General features: G+C 40.9%; 2 protein-coding genes and 3 non-coding genes across 9 annotated transcripts in view; 4 read left to right on the top strand and 1 right to left on the bottom strand.

The window, feature by feature from the left end:
- On the top strand, nucleotides 1-73 carry trnar-ucg (transfer RNA arginine (anticodon UCG)). Its single transcript has one exon. It is a non-coding gene; the product is annotated as a tRNA-Arg (tRNA).
- A 327-nt stretch (nucleotides 74-400) lies between these two features.
- On the top strand, nucleotides 401-472 carry trnam-cau (transfer RNA methionine (anticodon CAU)). Its single transcript has one exon. It is a non-coding gene; the product is annotated as a tRNA-Met (tRNA).
- Nucleotides 473-665: 193 nt separating this feature from the next.
- mrpl58 (mitochondrial ribosomal protein L58) lies at nucleotides 666-2,826 on the bottom strand. Its single transcript, XM_058621240.1, has 6 exons — nucleotides 2,533-2,826; nucleotides 1,891-1,915; nucleotides 1,742-1,801; nucleotides 1,232-1,314; nucleotides 971-1,140; nucleotides 666-890 (listed from the first exon to the last, which is right to left on the bottom strand). The coding sequence occupies exons 1-6, from the start codon at nucleotides 2,692-2,694 to the stop codon at nucleotides 806-808; spliced, it is 585 nt and encodes a 194-aa protein (XP_058477223.1). The 5' UTR covers nucleotides 2,695-2,826; the 3' UTR covers nucleotides 666-805.
- A 2,693-nt stretch (nucleotides 2,827-5,519) lies between these two features.
- The window catches only part of LOC131448977 (inactive rhomboid protein 1-like), a 28,230-nt gene continuing 13,065 nt past the window's right edge, over nucleotides 5,520-20,684 (top strand). For 2 of the 5 annotated variants that reach the window (XM_058621828.1, XM_058621830.1), the window contains exon 1: nucleotides 5,520-5,944. The gene's annotated coding sequence lies outside the window, so the exon portion shown is untranslated. Of the gene's footprint in view, nucleotides 5,945-13,813; nucleotides 14,239-20,684 lie in introns of those variants that run through there. The other 3 variants (XM_058621826.1, XM_058621829.1, XM_058621827.1) reach the window with 3 other exon arrangements.
- Nucleotides 20,321-20,414, top strand: trnai-uau (transfer RNA isoleucine (anticodon UAU)). The gene is made up of 2 exons: nucleotides 20,321-20,358; nucleotides 20,379-20,414. It is a non-coding gene; the product is annotated as a tRNA-Ile (tRNA).

Below are 20,684 nucleotides of genomic sequence, written 5' to 3'. Positions count from 1 at the left end.
GACCGCGTGGCCTAATGGATAAGGCGTCTGACTTCGGATCAGAAGATTGAGGGTTCGAGTCCCTTCGTGGTCGTTCTTTTACGTCACCGTAAACGAATCCTTCCCTCAGCGCTTTCGGTTACTATTGTGATAAGCTACTCGTTCGGTCGACCATCGTTTTACTCAATGCTCAGTGCATACATTATATATTTTTCGAACCGAAAGCTAACGTTATGCTAATGGTTTGCCTCAAGTCTAATGTGGCCCGCAACTTTAGTCAACGCTAATCTAACAAATCAATCTGCATTTGGCAACAAACGCACGTATTTGTGTGTGTGTGTGTGTGTGTGTGTGTGTGTGTGTGTGTGTGTGTGTGTAATATATATATTTATATGTAAATTCCCACATGTCGCCACATCAAAGCAGAGTGGCGCAGCGGAAGCGTGCTGGGCCCATAACCCAGAGGTCGATGGATCGAAACCATCCTCTGCTAACATTTTCACTTTTTTTTTTCTTATGTTTGAAATTTGGATAACATTGCATGTTGAAATAACTGAAAGTTCATTTTTTTTCTTAACAAAAAATATCAGATATTTACATACTGTACAAAACGTACCACTGAGCATGTTGCAGGTTACTACTACAATTAAAAACAGCATATTATTTTACAAATATATTTATTTTGATTGAACGTTTTACAATATATAAGACATGTTAATACCCGCTTCATAAATTATTTACTATTGACAACAACATGACACATTTTTCATCACATATAATTTACACGTAATTCTCCACAAAACAACAATGAGTGGCCGAAAATCAGTCAGTCAAAATCTCCTCGTCTGCTCTGCTTGATCGTCGAGTTGATCTTCTTTTGTTTGAGTCGCTCCTTGTTCCTCTTCTCTGACCTGCACAACATAATAAACATGACACAAAATGGCAGCCAAAGCGGGACACAAAATGTACGTTCTCCAATTCCAGGTTTTACCTGGCTGCCCACAGAGCTACATCCTCCGCCGTTGGTTCATGTGGCTTCTTGCTGGCTTCAGCTATGATAGCAGAGATCTTCTGCACACAGTCTGAAAGGTTTCTGTGCTGACTCCTGCTCAGCTCCGACGTCACCAGCAGCTCTCCGGCCTTGGTGATGCGGTTTTTGTTCTGCGACAGACACCACAAATGCTGAATATGTGTTGGGTTTGCAAGTGACATCAACCGCTCAGACATTGTCCTAAGGTCCTGAAAAACAAACCTGGTCAAAGATTTTCCGTCGAACGTCTTCTGGGATCCAGTCGGCGGTTAGCACGTGGAATCTGACCTCTGCTTTTGTGCTGACTGTGGATTAAGACATCATTACACACACACATAACACAACTAAACCTACAAAAACAGTAAATATTGTAGCTCTTGGTCTCTAATGCTTCTATTACAGCAAAATCTGTGAGTATACACACTTTTTTGCCACAGATGTACCCGCTAAAAACAGATGATTGACTTGGCTATTCTAAATAAAGGCGTTTGTCTTTCATTGAGTCATATTAAACATTAGAAATGTGCAGCACACAACAGAAGAAAGCACCACAAAGAGCACAGACAATGTCACCAAATCCTTTCACACTCTAGAGCAAATGAACAATTAATTATGATTTAATTGGAAAAATAAAGGAGATGGCAGTAAATTGAGCGGAAACTCTCACTAAACAGGCGTTCCTCTGTGTTCCTTGCAGCTTTAAACACATTAGAAATTTAAACTATTGCAAACCTTTATTGACATTTTGACCACCAGGACCACTGCTTCTGCTGTAAGATACTGTCAGACGGTCTGAGGACAAGAAGGGGAATAAAAATGTTAATGTTAATATCGGAAATTTAAATTTCAGATATAATGTGTGGGTTAAAATACCTATATACCTACTGGAACGAGCACTTGGACAACCTGAAAATAAAAAAAATATAAATACATTTAATCATTATTATTTTTTTTACAAAATCACAGATGTAACACTGCTCAAGTGCCATGGTCAAACGATCCGACACTGAATTTTAACGCCTCCCTGACAATTTTACGGTAAACCATGCAATGCGTGAAGCTGATTCGTAAGGACATCAACATCCGGTTTTCTAAATCAAAAACACAGAGCGCACCGTATCGCTGAGCACGTTTGAAAGCACATTTTTGAATTGGATAAATTGTAAATAATCCCAACAGCTATGTTTCAGAGACCTATTAACTGGGCAACTGAATGAAGACCGAGTCCTCTAAAAGTTTACAAGAAGAATTCAATAATTGTATGTGTTTTATTTTGAAAACCGGATGTTAATGTCCTTACAAATCAGCTCGAGTCACTGGACGGGTTGCTGGCTTTTTACCATAAAACACTTTGTAAGGAGGGCAATAAAATTCAGCGTTAGGTAGTTTGACCGCAGTGTATGTTCGGTTTGTGTCACGTGGGCAAATTCGGGACAAAATAACCGATTTGCACTTACTGACGAGGAAAGTAGTGGTTCGCAAACTCCACTGTGTCGTACATTTGGTTCACAAAACACACTCACCTGTTCGTTGTCTGTTTCTCTGGTGCCAAACCCAACTCTCAGCTGTAAATGATTGTTTACGCCTACATTTAAAAGGGTTTTCTGTTTAACCTGCAGTAAAACCACGTTTGTTCTTGCGCTGCGACAAAATAAATACAATTGTTGTACTACGTGAGCCGCCATGCTGGCGTGAAGTTCGTCTTCTTCTCAGTAGATTTCCGGCTGTAGACTGAACAGCGCAATGCTGCCCTCTACAGGCCAGAGTCCGCTGCTGCTTCACCTTCATTCATGTAATGCAGCTGTTTCCTATACCAAGGCTTGGCTACCTTTGAGAAAAAGGAAAAGGCAATTAAATTACACATAAATGTTTTAAAATGGAGAATTTTGACCAGAAAACAAAATTGAACAAACTTATATCAAAACAAACCCAATTTGTTAATAGATTATTAACTTAAGTTTATGTACACAGCTTAATTTATTCATTTGCAGATAAACATTCAGCTTGCGGAAGCGTGCCAGAGGTTGATGGATCGAAACCATCCTCTGCTAAACAGTTTTGAGGCTTACTGTAGACAGACAACTAAGGAAATGTAGATCTGTAAGGGGAGGTGGTTCTCACTTCTGCAGGCAGGTGACAAACTTTGGCGAGGGTGTTTGCTGTGCCTGCCCTCACTCTCCTCACAGTGAAGGTTTTTAATAACCGATCTTTCTCTGTAGTGTCAACAAAAATCATTCCATTACTAACATTTTCTGTCCCATTTTTCTTCTGCCGAGGCTTTTTTAATTTCAACCTCATGCTATTACATCAAATCAATCATCAATTTTCAGAAGACATTGTCTGCAACGACTATAAAGCACTAAATGAAAACGCCACTGAGTTGGTTCAATTTAACGTGAACAGGTAAAAGTTTTTAGCTCCTACACTGTCCTTTTGAGAATATAGGGACAGAAATTGCAGCATAAACGCAGCAGTGGAGTGGTGCAGTGGAAAATGTGCTCATCCCATAACCCAAGATGAAACCATTCTCTGCCAGACAGTTTTGTGGCGTACACAAAACAGGCTGCATGTTGGCAAACGTCCTTTGTCTTGCTCTCGTCCTTCACAGAGAGGTTTGAGGTTAAACAATAAAAAATGTTACAACCCAGCAAGTAGATGAGATCATTTTTAATTTTAACCAAAAAAACTGTCAACAAAGCTTCTTCTAAAGCGTGACAGCACAGTTTTTTACTCTCTCACACACTGTACATAAAGCCGGTTTTCTGCAGCTGCACGTTGTACAAAAGGAAAGAAGTTCTCTGTATGTGCCGCACGTTTTGTGACTCCTACTCAGTGTGCAACACAACAAAGAGAGTAAATGAGTGAAGGCTGCACGTGGAGAGACATTTGTGCTCTTGGGTGCCCAAGTAAGTGTGTTTGTGAACTACAAATCAAGAACAGAAACTAAATAAACTCAAGACAAACATACGGCACATTAGAAATGAAATATATCTAAGTAATATATATGAACTGTTAACCAGCTTCTAACAAGGGCATATGATAATTAATAATCATAAATGCCTAAATTACACTTCCAATAACACTTAAAAGGAATTATTTGGGTTTATAAGCATCTAATAAGGTATTCTAAGTGCTTAATAATTTTTAACTGTCCAATTTTATTGTCTTTTATTGTATTGTTATGTTTGCATTTGTATGTAAGGTGACCTTGAGTGTCAAGAAAGGCGCTAACAAATAACATGTATGATTATTATTATTAATTACTGCTTATTACCTTAAAGTAAAGTAAAGAATTACTCACAAACTCTATCAGTGCAATTAATCTGCTACCATCCGAGTAGATTTCTGTATATTAGGGATTATATTGTTCATATATTCTCAGCTATATCACTATACCACACCAAAGAAAAATTGAGATTTCATCCCTGCCACACCCAACGACACCTGGCCAGGACACAAATATGATCCTTCACACTGAGTCGTATCCTGTGAGCCTCATCGCTTCACGTCACGTGTCCACATTGTTGCACAGATTGCATGTTGTGGGTGAGCGGCAGAGAGTAATGAGAGAGAGAGATGAAGGTGATCAGAGGAACCGACCAAAGGTGTCTGTCGACCGTAAGGTGGGTGAGGACAATGAGAGGAACTAAGAGGGTCCAAGGAACAGGACACCGACCCTGCAGGGGAGAGTGAGCATGTCGAGGGGTAATAAAGCACAACTGCAGCACCGCCCAAATGACATTAGTGCATGGTGTCCTCCTGCTTCTTGGATTTCTGGTACTGAAGGACTGACAGTATCAGTTTTGACAGAATTGTTTGAATCATAGGAAATTTCAAGCCAATTTACTGTAGAACTTTTGAGAAAGGTAAATGACACAACGTCCTACAGTAAAATATTCAGACAATTCTGGATACAAAACCCTTTCAGTGGATTCTTGCTCCTGACAGGTGAGGAAACAAGGATATTTTGAAAGGTTTTTGTCACTGAGGCTTTTTCTAATGAATATTGTATAGTCAGAAATTAGGAATATAATACAATACAATTTAAGCAGAAGATTGGAGCTGAGATCTTTAAGGTGATAAGAATGGAGTTGGACTACATTTGCAATATTATATTTAGGAAAAATATCTGATATGGTCAGACACAAAGACAAATATTTATGGATGCAAATCTGTGCCAGTTTTTGAGTGTGCATCAACATTAGAATTTGAATTTTAAAAGACATCAAATTTCAAGCACTGATTTTTTTCAATATTCAAATAAATTCAGCGTAAAACAATTCAACATCTCCGAAAATTCAGTGAAAAAATTCAACGTCTCCAGAAATTCAGTGTAAAGAAAATTCAACATCTCAAAGAATTCAATGTCAAAGAATTCACTTAAAAATAAATAAACACTTAATAAGTATTTTGACTTTATTTTGACCATAAATTTCTTTTTTTCAGCACATTTTTAAAAACGTCGGTCAGCTTGTGTTTCTACGAATTTAAGCTCGCTTGACCACACACACACCTGTCGTTGCGAGGTATCACCGTTAGGCGGCAGTGTAAGGCCGGCAGGTGAGGAGGCAGCGGCTCGTTGGTCCGGTCAGTCAATGTCCTGGTTCTCCTGTCATCCAGCGGCAGCAGCAGCAGTGGCAGCGGTAGCACCGTGCACAGCAGGCGGACAGAAGACTCCCAGATGAGCCGGCGTTGTTCACTCAGAACCGAACGCGGCCCCAGTAGTTTGATATCTTACATCTTAATGCCACGTGATTCCCCGCCCTCTTTATAACGTCTTGTTCTCGCGCCCGTCGCTTCATAGTAAAACTATTTGCCCTCGTGATGATGTGTGGCAGCCAGGTCCACTCATGAAGTGACCGACCTCAGCTCAGCGTGTCACTGGAGGAGCCGTGGGTGCTGCACCGGGCTGCACAAGCCGGACTCGGACTGAAGGTAAGCGGGGGGGGAAAACCGGGCGAGCCTCGCCGGACTCTGACGCTCCTCACACAGGTTGACACACGCTGTCAGTTTGTGCCGGCCGCGGTGCTCGGAGCCTCAGCATCAGAGAGACAGCGCGCAGATGGCGGAGTTAACGCCTGGGTCTGTGGGTGAGGTCACGGGTGGACGTTTGGGGGTTGACTTCCAACATCTGGACTGACATTTACCTTTAAAAAGAATTCATACGTCTTTGTCAAGTGTAGACATGAAAGTGAGAGGAACAGGTGTGTGTTTGTACTTGTTTGGATACCTTTGTGAAGACCATAACCGGTACATAGAAAATGAGGACATTTTGTGATGTGGGGACATTTTGGCTGGTCCTCATGTTCTCATATCTTAATAGACCCAGTGTTAGGGTTTGTGTTAGAAATAGGTTGATTTCACCTTTAGGTTTAGGGTTAGACATTCAGTTGTGATGCATTATGTGTTGTTAATACATTTGTATAAGAGTGTGTGTGTGTGTGTGTGTGTGTATATAAAAAGACTTATCCTGGTCCTAATCATTTATGGTTAAAGTTGGGGTTAGGTTTCTTTTTTATTTATTTCATTATTATGAGTATTATTTTAAACAATATTTGTGTTATGTAGCATGTAGGTGATGAGTTATTCAAACTTTCACACAGATTATATATATATGACAAAAAGTGCATCAGGATGTAAAAAATGGTATTAATAATCAAATAGGAGATGTATTACACTATAAAATTGTACTGTTTGCGTTATTAACTGGTTATAAGAAAGGTCAGGGGTCAGTCTTTGGTTAGGTCAGGGATTCCCCAAAGACTGGGTTGGAACCCACAGATGGGAATTTTTTTGGCAGTCCCAAAACACATTTTTGTCAAGATATATGTGTGTATGTTTTAAATATGTTGTATGAAGTGAAGTTTTAATTAAGTTACCAAACATCTCATGAAATTATGAGATGGAGTTTGAGTCATGGTAGTTTGCCATCTTTAAAATGTGGGTTCCCAAATAGAAAGATCTGCAAAGATTCACAACAGCAGGAGAATGTCCAAAATCCTGATATGTGACTTAGGTGCTGACAGGAGAAATTCCGGAAAAGTCCAGAGCATCTTTTGTGGTCATTTGTGTCCTTGTGTGCAGGCTTGACCTTTCAGACAATTTGAGGATATATATATATATATATTTCAGAAAATATTTACAGTGGGTTTCATGCATTCAATAACTAAGTCCGTTGTTCTCAAACTGTGAGAGTTTTCTCTGGTTGTACTAGTTGTTGAAAATCAGAAATACTGTTCTACTGTCTATACCAGGGTATGTAATCAGAGTGATCAAAAGAGTTGTGTATTTGATCAAAAGGCAGTTGCTCTTCAGTGGTGGCCGCCATGTTGGACACATACAAAAGCTGCTAGATGTAGCTTCTCAGTTGTCATTGTGTTAAGTCCGCATCTAGTGTGCCAGGGGTTTGTGATTGGTTCCCTTTTGTAGGAGATTCTGAAGTTGGCATCGCATCTTTGCCAGACGTCTGCAGAGCTAAATCAAATATCTGGCACACTTGGCTAGGTTCACACTCACACACAAATGACACACACATGGGTTATGCAGCTGCTCTTCTTGTTTATCTTCTTGTAATTTTTCGGCCTCATTAACTCTTCACTAGCAGTTAATGCCTAACATTAAACATAACCTCAACCTAACCACTATTTATATCTTGGCACTAAACTTAACCAGTTCCTCAGGTATGAGATTCTGCGCCATTAGGACCAAGTTTTGGTCTCCATGAGGACTACTGGTCCTGACAGGGTCAGTGTTTATGCCTGAAAAGGGCACATACACACAACACAGGTGATGAATGGTTTTTCAGAGTGCCACTGCTGTTGAGATGAAGGGGATTGCTGCAGTTTCTGGACGCTGCACAGAAATCCCACAGAGACAATTAAACTGCTGACCTGTGTCATCAAGGATTTGTTTTGCCTTCCTGTTTGGAAGGAGGGTAGGAAGCAGACTTCTGGGCCAGATGGCAGTCACTAACATACACACACACCTGGAATGGCAATTCAGATTTACCACTGAGAGAGACTGGATTAGAGGCCAAGTTTTGAACCTGTGACCTGCGGTGTTTGCAGTGACTCAGTGAGTGAAGCCACAGGAATCACTCAGGGCGTACACACGCATAATATCTGATACACAAACACACACACACACATTTGTTTTTAGTTGGTCTTGACTCTGTCAAGTACAACTACAGACCTGACATAGGGAGCATTTGCACGTATAAAGCTGCGGCGCAAAGAAAGACGAGAGACTTGTTTGACAGTTTTTTGTGCAGTAGAATTGACCTATTTCACACAGATTATATATATATATATGACAAAAAGTGCAAATCATCCTGTAATCAGGCATCCCTGAACCCCCCAAACCATTTACCATTAGACCTGCACCTGCCTCATGTAGTGTGAAGACAAAAGAAGATGCACGCTCCTCTACACAGGAAGCTGGCACATCCTGAATGATATAGATATCTGGTGTGATCTGTCACTCTTCATATGGAAGTGTGAGTGCAGAAGGCGCATCTATGCTTGGTTGCATGTCACAGGTGTCTGTGTATGATTTAAAAAAAAAACAAAAAAAAAAACTTTTTCCTCCTCCACCCTGATCTCATCGTGTTAAACGTGTTTGAACAGGTTGGATATAAAAGCACCAGCGACAATAGCAGGTTTATTTCTGCTCTCAGGAGTGAACCGGGGCTTTATGTTCATACGGAGTGTGGCCGCATCGGCGTGGAAAACTGGTTTGACTTTACAGGAGCCCTCCAGCATTTTTAAATAGCAGCCGAGGCTCATGATGAGTGGATTGTCAAGCTTATCTTTCACACACAAATCATTTCAACACCTACGATACACTTATAAGGAAATCTACATTGAATTTTGATGGGTCCATTTGACAAAATGAACTCTTATAAACACATCAACAAGATATTCCTGCTTTTTTCCCCCCTACGATTGTTGGGCCATATATAATTCATACTCAGACAGCATGTCTTTTCAACAGCAGTAACTGTAACATTTATTCACGCTTCATTTCAGGAGTTCATCTTTTGACAGTAATTGGAAGCGTTCAGATGACATTTTCATCTTCCTGTGTCAGATTTCAGCAGCTCCGCAGAGCTGAGACAATCCAATCCAGATTTAATTTATTTGTCAGATTTAACAAAATGAAATGAAACAAAAGGAAATATTTGACACAATAAATCAAGATTTTTGATTATTTTTAAATTTAGGCCCTTTAAAGCAAAACAATGTCTATGCTTAACTAGGACTGCGATCGTAGGTTTAAGTTCGAGGTTTATCAAACTCACTCCCCAATCTTGAAAATGAAATCTGCATCTGTATCTAGATGACCACCAAAATCTAATCATTTCATCCTTAAATCATAACCTACATCCTCGGAAAACTTAATCCAAATCTGTCCTTGGCTTTTTTTGAGTGATGCTGCTCACAGACAAACAAGTGCAAAAACCTGACCTTCTTTGAAGGACTTAGTAATTACATTCCTTTCAGCCTCGGCTACACTTTGTGGTTACTGCTTTTGCTAAATGTTAGCCTTCTGCTAACACTCAAAACTAAGAGGGTGATTATGATAAAGATGCTAAGCATCTGCCTCGTATCTTACGTTTTAGCTTCACGCGACCCTCGTGTAAACTCTGAGAGCTCTGTTTGACGCTCGTTGATTTTCAGTATAAACCCTACGCACAGAGGTTTTTCTGTGGTTACCTTGCAGTAGTTTGGCACCGGTTGCATGACATAAAAGCAGTAGCATCTGGCGTGTAATTGTGGTTATCGGTGACATCATCACTCCAGGAAGGGAGGGAAGAGATACCTGCATATTGAAACATAGGATGATAAGATCAGCCTGAGATAGTTGCAGGTTTATGAGGTTTTTCTGTCTGGCAGGTGACAGCAGGAGAAACAGAAGCTGGTGTGCAGTTTTTACCCTCAGTGTCCTGAAAGACAAAATTTGAAGCTGAAGATTTAACCTGATCCCAAACAATCTGGTACAGGATTTCTCTAATCCTCTCCATCACGTCGCTTTTATTTTTTTGTGTCATTCTAATGTGTTCATTGCTGCGCTGAATCAGGCAGATACACCTGCACTATCAGGTTTTTTTGTTGTCAATATCTATTTCAGTTATACTTCTTTTCAACATTCTGTATTATTTGTCTGTCTCCTTTGTGTCCGAAGGCCTACTGTCCCCTGCTTGAGATCGTAGGGACAGCTGTAGAGATTGTGAGTGAATGAAAAAGTACAGCACATCGCACAGATTGTCGAGTGTTGAAATGCAACTGTAGGATCAGGGACTGGACACTAGTGCAGATAGGTCACCAGGCGGTCACGAGTGGATCACTTACATCAGGGTATGGGATGATGTTTAATGGACAGATGTACGTATGTACTCTGGAATCTCCATCTTCTGAGTGTGCTTTATTAAAACACACACTATGTTTCAGTGTTTTTGCCGTTTCTGGAGATATTCTTTATAAAAGTAAAAGTATAAAGCTAGAACCATACACATGCTCTGATTAAGATTTGCATAATGAAAATGGATTCTATTATCGTATCGTAGTAATTAATTATAGTTTCTCATAGTCAGTGTTTGGCATTGCCAATATTGGCATATTTAATAAATTAATTACCATTTAAATCACATTTTAATAATTTTTACAATACATTTTGCAATTATAGTCAGTGGCCTCTAATCTACAGAACAGTCCTGGCACAATATAAATAACAGAACCAAATCCAGATGATTACACAACTGAAAATAGTAAATGTATAATAAATAATAAAAAAATGTAGGGAGGGAACTAAATTATTAAAGTTCTTGAGGTACAGATGGCTATTTATGGCTTTTTAACGTATATAAACTGAAAACTGAATAACCTAAAATAATGAAAAAACAAAGGGCTCTAGGGTAAAATCTTTACACTTTACAGAAACAAAAATAATGGAGAGAACAAGAGGAACAAAGAAGACAATGTGGCAAGGAGTGACAGGAGAGTCTAGAATATAAATAAACTGAAGAAACAAGAAACAGGTGTAACTGATACACCCAGAAGTAAGACAGACAGAAATGAGACACAATAAACTGGAAGGTAAGCCAACAGGGAGGACAAGATTATTAAATAAAGCATATTAATCAAAAGTCACAGAGTCAGTGATTAAATCATAGCACTTGAAATAGATCAAGGTCAGCATTGTGACATCACAAAGTTTTCATTTTTTTAAAGAAAGGTTCAATAGAACATAGCATTGTTATTGTTAGTGAACTTTTCTAAAGGCCTGGATGACATGCAGCCATTTTAATCTGCCCATTGTGTGGCACATACTGTTCCAAACTCTGTTTGATGACAGCGCCGTCCTGGGGCAGAGGTTGCCTGAAGGACTCCAGACGTCTCAGTGTCAATCCTGAATAAGTTCTCTCTTTCTTTCAAACCACAATTATGGCTTCCATTTTTCCCCTCTTCAGGATTCTTTTCTCCCCCTCCCCCCCGCCCCATCTCACCCTAATGTGGCATCTGTGGGCAATTACTATTAACTTTTCATACAACGCCGGCCAACAGAGGAAGCCGTTGTGTTGGAGCTCACAGCGTGCGTTTGCTGGCTGCGTAGAGGGACGGCAGGAAGGAGGGATGAATGGCTGCTGAGGAGGCCTATTCATGTCGGCAGGAGAGGCCATGCTTGATTAGACACTAGACCTTCCTGTCACCACACAACTGCTCCATAGAAGGGTCAGCTGAGCTGCTCCCTTTTGTCTCTTGTCCCGCCTGTCAACCTCCTCGGTGTCTCTCCTTCCATGTCTGTGTTTGAATGCCACGTGTTGTGCACTAGCATGATTACATTATTATAACTATAAATAATATAAATAACTATAAATCTATGGTGGTGGCCAGTTAAGACACAAGGAAAAGCAGATTTATGCAGATTTAATGGAAGGATAACCTTATAAAATGTACACCTGTTTAAGTCTAACATTATTTTACCACAGTGGCGATAGTATCACCCCGCACCAAAGTCCATAGAGAAAACCAGCCCTTTTACATCGCAGCACAAGAGAGTTATATATCTACTGATACCCTCATGAGTAAGTTCAAATGTGTTATTTTGTGACTTGGATGTTTGAAATCCTTCACTTGGATTAACTGAAGGAATGCAAATTTACCAATTGAAGCAGCCGTAGACCAGAAGCTCCTGTGTTCCCAGCAAGCTAAAAACACTGTTTTTCACTATGGACTTTGGTGCAGGCCACACCGTTGGTGTAGTGGTTAGAACTCTTGCCTTTGCAGCAAGAAAACCCAGGTTGGTACAAGGGCCTTTCTGTATGGATTTTGCATGTTCTCCCCGTGTGTGTGCATGTGTTTTTTGATTAGACAAATTGGACACTCGAAATTGACTGTAGGTGTGATAGTGGATGGTTCTTTGTCTCTATGTGGCCTATGAGTGATCTGGGATTGGCACCAGTGCCCCCTGCAACCCTCATGTGGACGATTAAGCGGTAGAAGGTGGATGAATGAAGTAGACTTTGGTGCAAGAGAGTGAGCAGTTTAAATACTGCAGGTTCCAGTCGGAAAAAGGTCTTTAATAGCAAGTAGACATATTCGTCAGATGTGTTTTATTATTTTTAATCTCGGCACGGCGAAATCATTGCTCGCCTATGTGTCAGTACCTCGTGTAACCATTTCTAACGATTTGGCATGTATACTTCTCGTTACCGTAACTCCACGACCGCTTGCGATAACTATGGACTGGCGATCTTGCGCCCTATGTCAGCTGAGATTGGCACAACACCCTCTGCGATAGAAGATGGATGGATACCGGAAAGCAGGGAAATAGAGCTTTGCACCCATATACTTGTCATTATGGTAGCCCTTAGAACATTCGCGGAATAACTACCCAATCACAGATTCTACAATTCTACAGCCATAAAATCAAAATATGCTCATTACATTCTGATGCTGATGTCAGGAGCAAAAAGGATTTTGTGAGAATGTGTTTTAAAAACCGTTGTCACTATTATACTTTCACTCATGGGATCAACAGCGGCGGGTTCTTGCACTGTTATCTCTGCACTCTCGCTACGGTTCAGAGGCAGAAACATGGTAAACTGGTGCAGATGTTCGATGGACATGTGCACAGAGTCACTGCATGCATGGATAGAGGTATGAAATAACAAGCAGGAACATGCATGTGTGTACACACACTTGCGCGCACGCGCACACACACACACAGATCCTGCAGCTTTTCACCGTGCAGCAAGCCCACACACTGAAACTATGCAAATGGGTGTCACATGTTGTTCAGAGGATGTGCATGTACAAGGAAGACAAGTGTTTCTGATTTTGTCTCTTGTACATCCATCTCTCTCGTTTTTGATGCTGTTATTCTCCACTTGGCAGTTTAGACTTGGTACAGCATGTGCTTTTTTTCTTCACTACTTTCATCTTTCTTCCCAAACGACATAAAAATCCTCTCTGCTTTTTTCATCTCTCCATCTGCTGTAGTAGTTTCCTCTTCTCTGTGCTTTGACACAAACCAGGCTGTGTGTGTGTGTGTGGCCGTGGCAGGGTTGACATATTGCCAGTGGATGCTTCTAGGAGCCTTTTTTTGATGCATGAAAAATACGGGCTACATTCACCTCCAGGTTTTAGGTGACGGCCTCTGCAAAGACGATACCACACATCTTCAGAGCTGCCTTCCTGTTCAGACTGTTTCGTCAGAAAAATGTGGGTGTGAAGTGAGGTGCAGTGCAGTGTCGTGGGTCGAGTTGTGAATACTTGCCGTCCAGGTGCTTTTCCTGCTCGTGGTGTACAAAAGCAACTTCCCCACAGGCCACACGTCAAGCACTTAATAGCAGTAGCCCGAGCCAATCCTTTAATCATCTGTTCATGACTTTCAGAGGAGGTATTTCACTCACGGACAAAGATCTGAGACTCTTTTCGATGATACGAGAGCCAGGCGTGCAGGGAGTGTCGCTATGGATTCTAACTGTCTCTTCTTCTGCCGTGGTTTCAAGTTGCCAATTGAATCTCTCCCGTCATACAAAATGATTACTGCGTGCACACCTGAAGCCTGAACCACACTAGACGATAATTGGCCAGATTTCGGACCCGATCTGGCCCAATTGTGGTTGCCTTAGGCTGATTTGAACAGATTATGTGGTCAAATTATCCTGTAGTGTGAGGGATAACAGGTGTGATTTTAACGTAATCGGATGCATCAGTCTTCAAATCGTAAGTAACAAACATGTTTGATATATATAATATATGTATGAAATTTATTTTCTTCTCAAATTTAGCTGGTGTGGCTTGTAGTCAGGTGTGCCCAATACGCCGAAATTTACGGTATTTTGTTTTGACCACAAGCCAAAATCATTCCGATTTTATTTATCTGGTCTATGGAGCAAAGAAAGACATTTTTCGGAAAATATTAACATTTAAGAACCTAAAAAACCCTCAAACCAAAAATTGTTGATGAAAATTGACAAATCAATTAATCGAATAATTGTTTCAGTACTAATGTTTTGAAAGGGCTTTTAAGGTTCGACTCTCCCTCGCAAGTTGGAGCAGATATCTGAACGTTGGATAAAAAGTGAGTCAGTTTCTTACCAAAAAATCCCCTCTAAAGTGGCAAAACTATTCGTAAGATATGACAGGTGTTTATTTTATTAGGTGAGCCTTTTGTTTTCCTCATGTTTCTGTTTTTTCGCTGAGGGCGAGTGTGCGTGTTGAGGGGGATAATGGAAAAGTCAGGATGTAAATGTTAATGCTCTTCAGTAAAATGAATGAGAAAACCAAGCGTCACCAGAGCAGAGAGGGGCAGCGGATGCAAGTCATTAAAGGCTTCAAAGGCGTCTGGTGACAGAAGGTAAAGAGGGGTTTATGGAAATGTGGTCTGTAACAGAAAGACAGAGACAGGGACAGAGACGCTTTGTGACAAACGTGTGTCACATTTTGGCTGTGGTTTAAACATGAAGCACGTACTTTTTCTTTGTGTGTGTGCGAGTGTGTGGGAAACACGCCAGTGTCTGTGCACCAGAGAGTGGAAGTGTAGCAGCACAGTGGATGACTGACTAATGAACTGCTCACTGTGTTAACAAGGTGTAAGACAGGCTCCACGAGACAAGCAGAGCCGTGTTAAGACAGATGACCTTGACTCATTAAGACCATGATTGTGGGTTTGTGTCTGTGTGTTGGTATGTTATGGGGAATAATCCCACACATGAGGGAATAGAATCCAGGCTGATGTTAGTGTCGTGTCATGTACAGTCAGTACAGTCTTCTGCGCCTCTGGTAATTATCTATTCTTGGGCAGCAACAATTATTTAATCTGTTAATTTTGTACAATCTCTTTTGGGTGTACAAATTATTTGGATAATAGGTGTACATGTAAATATTTGTTTGGTTTCACGGCTCCTCTGTCACAGGAAGCTTGAGGAAGTCGTCATTTTGAGGTTTTGCGAAATATCTATCAACATTTTTTACCCATTTTCTGACCAAACAATTTATCAATTAACCAAGAAAGTAACATTACATTACATGTCATTTAGCAGACGCTTTTATCCAAAGCGACTTACAATAAGATAATAAGTAACTGACAGATTAATCCGTAATGAAAGGGATAATTAGTTGCAGCCCTAATCTCATGCTATTGATCCAGAGGAAACACTTTTTCCTCTAAAAACAAATACAAGACATCAAGAGAATCAAGAAAGTAGGGCAAGCCGTAGCCAAGCGGAAAAGAGAACTTGGCTTGTTTGCCAGTTTGAGTCCCCTCCAGGCAAAGGGCTGGTGAGCAAGAACCCAATCCCTATTGCTCTAAATTGACCCCATCCACGAGTGCACTCATTGTGCCAGTCCCAAGCCCAGATAAATGGGAGGGGCCGGTCAGGAAGGGCATCCGGTGAAAAAATCTCTGCCAAATCAAATGTGTGGATCATCTGCTGTGGCGAGGGTAGAAAATGTCATGTGGCAGCAAGAGATAAGCCCCAGTTATTGGAATATTAATGGAATCAAACATTGATTTGCTGCTCAAAATTGAGCAAGTGATGATTGATTTACTCAATGAGTGGTGTTTGACATCATGACAGGAAACAGTAGCAGTTGACAGCAAACAGGATGATCCTCATGTAGAGTCATGAGCCTCAGTGTGGTCAAAAAGTCCCAGTATGGTTGAGATTGAAAGTGAAAGGATACGTTTTCTTTCTTTTCAATTCTCTGAAATGATGATTTGACTTAACAACTGCTTGTCACGACATATTTCTAGTCGCTTATTTGTGTTTGTGTGTATAAGTACAAGAGGATTCAACTATTGTGTTATTATGACTGTACTGTAACATGTGACACAGATAAAAGTCCAGAACAAACTCACCATTGATCCAGTGGTGAGGATAGGATTGGGGGGAGTTTGAAGAGGAAGGTGAAACTCATCTTTAATATATGTGACCTTTTCTTGCTTTTCTTTTAAATATCCGAACAAACTGGGTAATGGAGAGAAAAATTAGATTTAGGGTTTTTAGAAGCTTCCAGAGGCAGGATTTTCATGTGAATGATGATTTGCAGATTAGATTTAATGCAACGTTTGCCCCAAAAATCAGAAGACTTAGCGTCATTCCCAAAAGAGATTCTGATGAAATGTGTGGTTGAGTCTCTGACTCCATTCATAATTTGTCATTTAAAGGTGCAGTGTGTAAGAATTAGAGACATCTAATGGGGAGACAGCAGTTTGAAACAAACGGAGGAACATGTCTAGTAATAACGATAGCCTTTCCATTCCAGAAACAATGTTGTTCTTACTCATTTGCACTTAAAAAAGGGGACGAACACACTCCGGCTGTTTCTCTTTTTCTTTCTTTTTAGGTGCTGCCATGTTGATGGCTGTGAAAGGTGTTTACCAAGGTGTCCAAGAGCATTTTTGTGCTATTTTTGTGTACATTCACATCTGTTGCATGAGTGACGATAGACACGATAGACACGATAGACGATAGAGTTCCTCACCAACTTTATTCCAAGCTTTTCCTTTTTTTAAACGGTCTCTGTAGAAAAAACCTCTACTGGTGTGAACCAACTGAGTCTGGCTGGCCTTTGGACCTGAACATGACGTAGAAGCGAGAATCTCAACACTGATTGGTATTTGCGTCGTTGTATGAGGCAAAGTTTTCGCCAAAGTTGACATTTTTCAACTCGAAGCAAACAGAGCTATGTGGGACAGCAGCATAAGGGATTGGTTTTCATTTGGAGCAGGAGGTTTTCTTGAGGCTGCTTTGGAAAAAAAAAAGAATAAGTGCATAATACTTTAAGGCTAAATGCATCCAGAGGTGCTGTTAGACAGGTTATTGTACATCTTAGTAGCAGAGCAACGTAATGAGGTTCAAATGGGATAATGAAGGTCAAACTTATCTGGATTGTCCGATCACTGATTCACTCCTGAGTCCTCAAGCAATTAACTTGGAAGTGCACTTGTATCTGTCAGATTTACTCTGCCTTCCTCGGGTGGTGCAGAGCACATAATAGAGTACTAATCTTGCACTACACCTACTTTAAAGAAGTATATTTGAACCTGAGAAGTAGTAGGATTTTGGAGGCTTTTTCTTGTCTGGTTGTGGTTGTTTTGGTGTTAAAGCCTGTTGCTATTCCTAACTGAAATGTTTAAAAATCAGTATTGTACAAAACTGAACCGTTCCAACGGCTGTAGTTAGCTTGAACGGAAGGCCAGAGTCTTTCACTTTTACTAAAACTCACCATATATGGTATCCAAACAGTATGATAGAGAATGTTATATAAAAGAATGATAGAGAATGTTGTATAAATATATAGTAGATATTTGCAGAACATTGCGCGACAGGAGTTGCTAATAAACGTTTTTTGACCTAAGCTGAAATAAGCTAAGCTAGCATGGTATTTTAGTGACAAGCTACAAAATTTGTCTGTTTTTTTTTTTAGAAAACAGTCATTTCAGTCTGCAAAGAGGTCGAGGGAGAGAAAGAAGAGCAAGAGGGGGATGGTGAGCGTTTTAGAGAATAAAAGGACTGGGGTTTTGGGAGAGATTAAGTTTTGGGCTGCTTAATGTAACGATCAATTGAATATTAAAGCTTAGTGACGTGCAGTCACAGTGCGTTTCATGCCACAGTGATTTCCTGCCTCAGTCGGGAAGAAGTGTCAGTACAAGCCTTGCGTCGGTGCCAAAGTGACGCCTTTGTTTTATTCTGCCTCGGCATGTCAGGAGATGTCACTGTATGTCGAGAGGAAGATCCGATTACTCTGCTGCGCTGCCACCGTCCCCTATACAGTCGCCACTGCAGGCTGCAGGGTTCACCTTTCCTGTGATATTTCACACAAGGTAATAGTATAAACAGTGGTGTTTATACACACTCACTTATTGGCCATGTACTCCTGTATACTTGGTTGTCAATGGAAATATCTGAGCAGCCAATCACATCGCAGCGACTGAATCCATTCAGGCCTGTAGGCATGGTCAAGACGACCTGCTGACGTTCAAACCAAGTGTCAGAATGAGGAAGAAACGTAATTTAAGTGATCTTAAAGTGATCTCAAGTGATCTTGGCATGGTTGTTGGTATCAGACGGGCTGGTCTGAGTATTTCAGAAACACACACAACCATCTCTATCTTTGATGGAGAATGGACCGTAATAGAGAAAATATCCAGTGAGCGGCAGTTCTCTTTAATTCGGGTAGATTGTCACTGTGTTCAATTCAGAATGAAACCAGAAAATATTCACATTCAAAAAGCTGAAAAATCCGAAAGCTTGTTTTAATAATTAAAAAAAAAAAAACTCTAAAATTGTTTAATCAAATAATGGTTGCAGTCCTAAACAACTTCACTTCAATATGAATACCTAGCACCCTGAATGATGCGTCTGTCCTCACGGTAACTTTCACTTCTGCTGCTTATCTGAGACATCACTTCCTGTTGGTGACACAAGGGTATCACCGTCCAGGCAGGATTCAGTGTGAGCGTCTGAGGCCTGACAGCAGGACGATGTCATTTGGTTTGTACTGCACAGGGATTATAGCGCGCTAATCTGCCTGCCAACCCAACTCCAGATAAAAAAGCGTGATCATGGAATAACAAATGATGATGATGAAAACAGGAGGAGATTGGTTTTGGACCACACAGCATCTCTTCACCCTATAAGGACTGTAAGTCTTTATATACTGTGACCGTGTCCTGCTTTATTGTTTATAGAGTGGCTAGTGTCCACGTCCACGTGTGTATTCACAAACACACACAGTGTGTGCAGCCGCATCACAGAATAAGCAAAGGATGTGGTCAAGGATTGCTCTGGTGAAGGCTTCTATTTGCAGGGGTGTGTTTATCCTCGGCGACCGTAAGAGAACGCGCTGGCCGTCCACATGTGACCGCAAGAGAGACCAAAACAGTGACATGTGCAGTCAAGTTTGTGTCAACATGTCTTTTTCATTTCTGTCTTCAATTTTCTGCACAGATGCTCCGAAAAAAACATGGAGATTACGGTAATCCAGGAGAGGAGCAAACAACAGCAGTCGAGCGTGGAGTCCGATTTTTTTAAAAGCTGCTATTTGTGGTGTTTTGATGTAAATCTCACTCTTTATTTTATCCCCAAAAAAAAACAAAAAACACCTTTGACAAAGATCAGCGAGTTCACACCTGCTGTGGAGAAAATGTTGGAGATCTTTATCTGAAAATACATGCTGGCTTCTGTAAATGTTAAGATATGACGAACAAAAACAAAATGCACTTTTAAAGTGTGGTGGTATGAGACACTGACACGTCACTAATGCTGGTGTTTAAAGCCATAGAGAATATCAGTAATTTCACGTCATGGTGAACGTTTGTGTGTGTGTGTGAGGCAGAACTTAATGTCTGAGGAACTAGTTAAGTTTGGGGCTCAGAGTTGAATTGTGATTTTGAAGGTAGGAAAGGAAAGAATCTTTATTGTCATTATACAACCACATTTGCAAGCTCGGATGGAGGTTTGATCACTGCTGCTGCAACACAGTTCTGACAATCATACATGTTTTGATGAAGGAAGGAAACCCACACAGAAAGGTCCCAAACCAGGAGTTGAACCTTGTAGCTTTGTGCTGTGAGGCAACAGCGCTAACCACTAATGCACAGTGCCAATAATTGAACATGGAGTAAGATTTTTAGACGATGCAGCAAAACTCTGGGCTCACACTTGTCACAGCATCACTGAGTGCATGTGTAAGGCCTTATTATCTCTGATGACTGCAGCACCATCTTGTGGTTGTGGAGCAGAGCTGCACTGCTAACCCATCTTGAGGAAAACCCTACCGGATTGTGTGAGGTGCAGAGGCTCCAGTGGCGCAATCGGTCAGCGCGCGGTACTTATATGACAGTATTCAGCAGAGCAATGCCGAGGTTGTGAGTTCGAGCCTCACCTGGAGCAGAGTAGTTTTAAGTGAAGTATTGGTAAACGTGAGCACAACAGATCGACTGATGTGACTGTGAATGATTCATTTGCAGCCACCACAGCACTGCATCGCACTTTCCCCCCACTCTCGTGTCATCCGCCTCTACACTGAATTAAGATTTGACGTTTCCTTTGAGCAAAACGTCCTCGAGCGATCATAAATGCATTATCATAATCTACACTCTCTTTATCTGTCTTGACCTCGGCCTCGGGGGAAAGATAATGACTGATATGGGATATACACGG

Source organism: Solea solea, chromosome 21 (assembly GCF_958295425.1).
Source record: "Solea solea chromosome 21, fSolSol10.1, whole genome shotgun sequence".
Classification (NCBI taxonomy): Eukaryota; Metazoa; Chordata; class Actinopteri; order Pleuronectiformes; family Soleidae; genus Solea; species Solea solea.
Note: the sequence above shows the minus strand (reverse complement) of the source record. Positions and strands in the feature narration are given on the sequence as shown.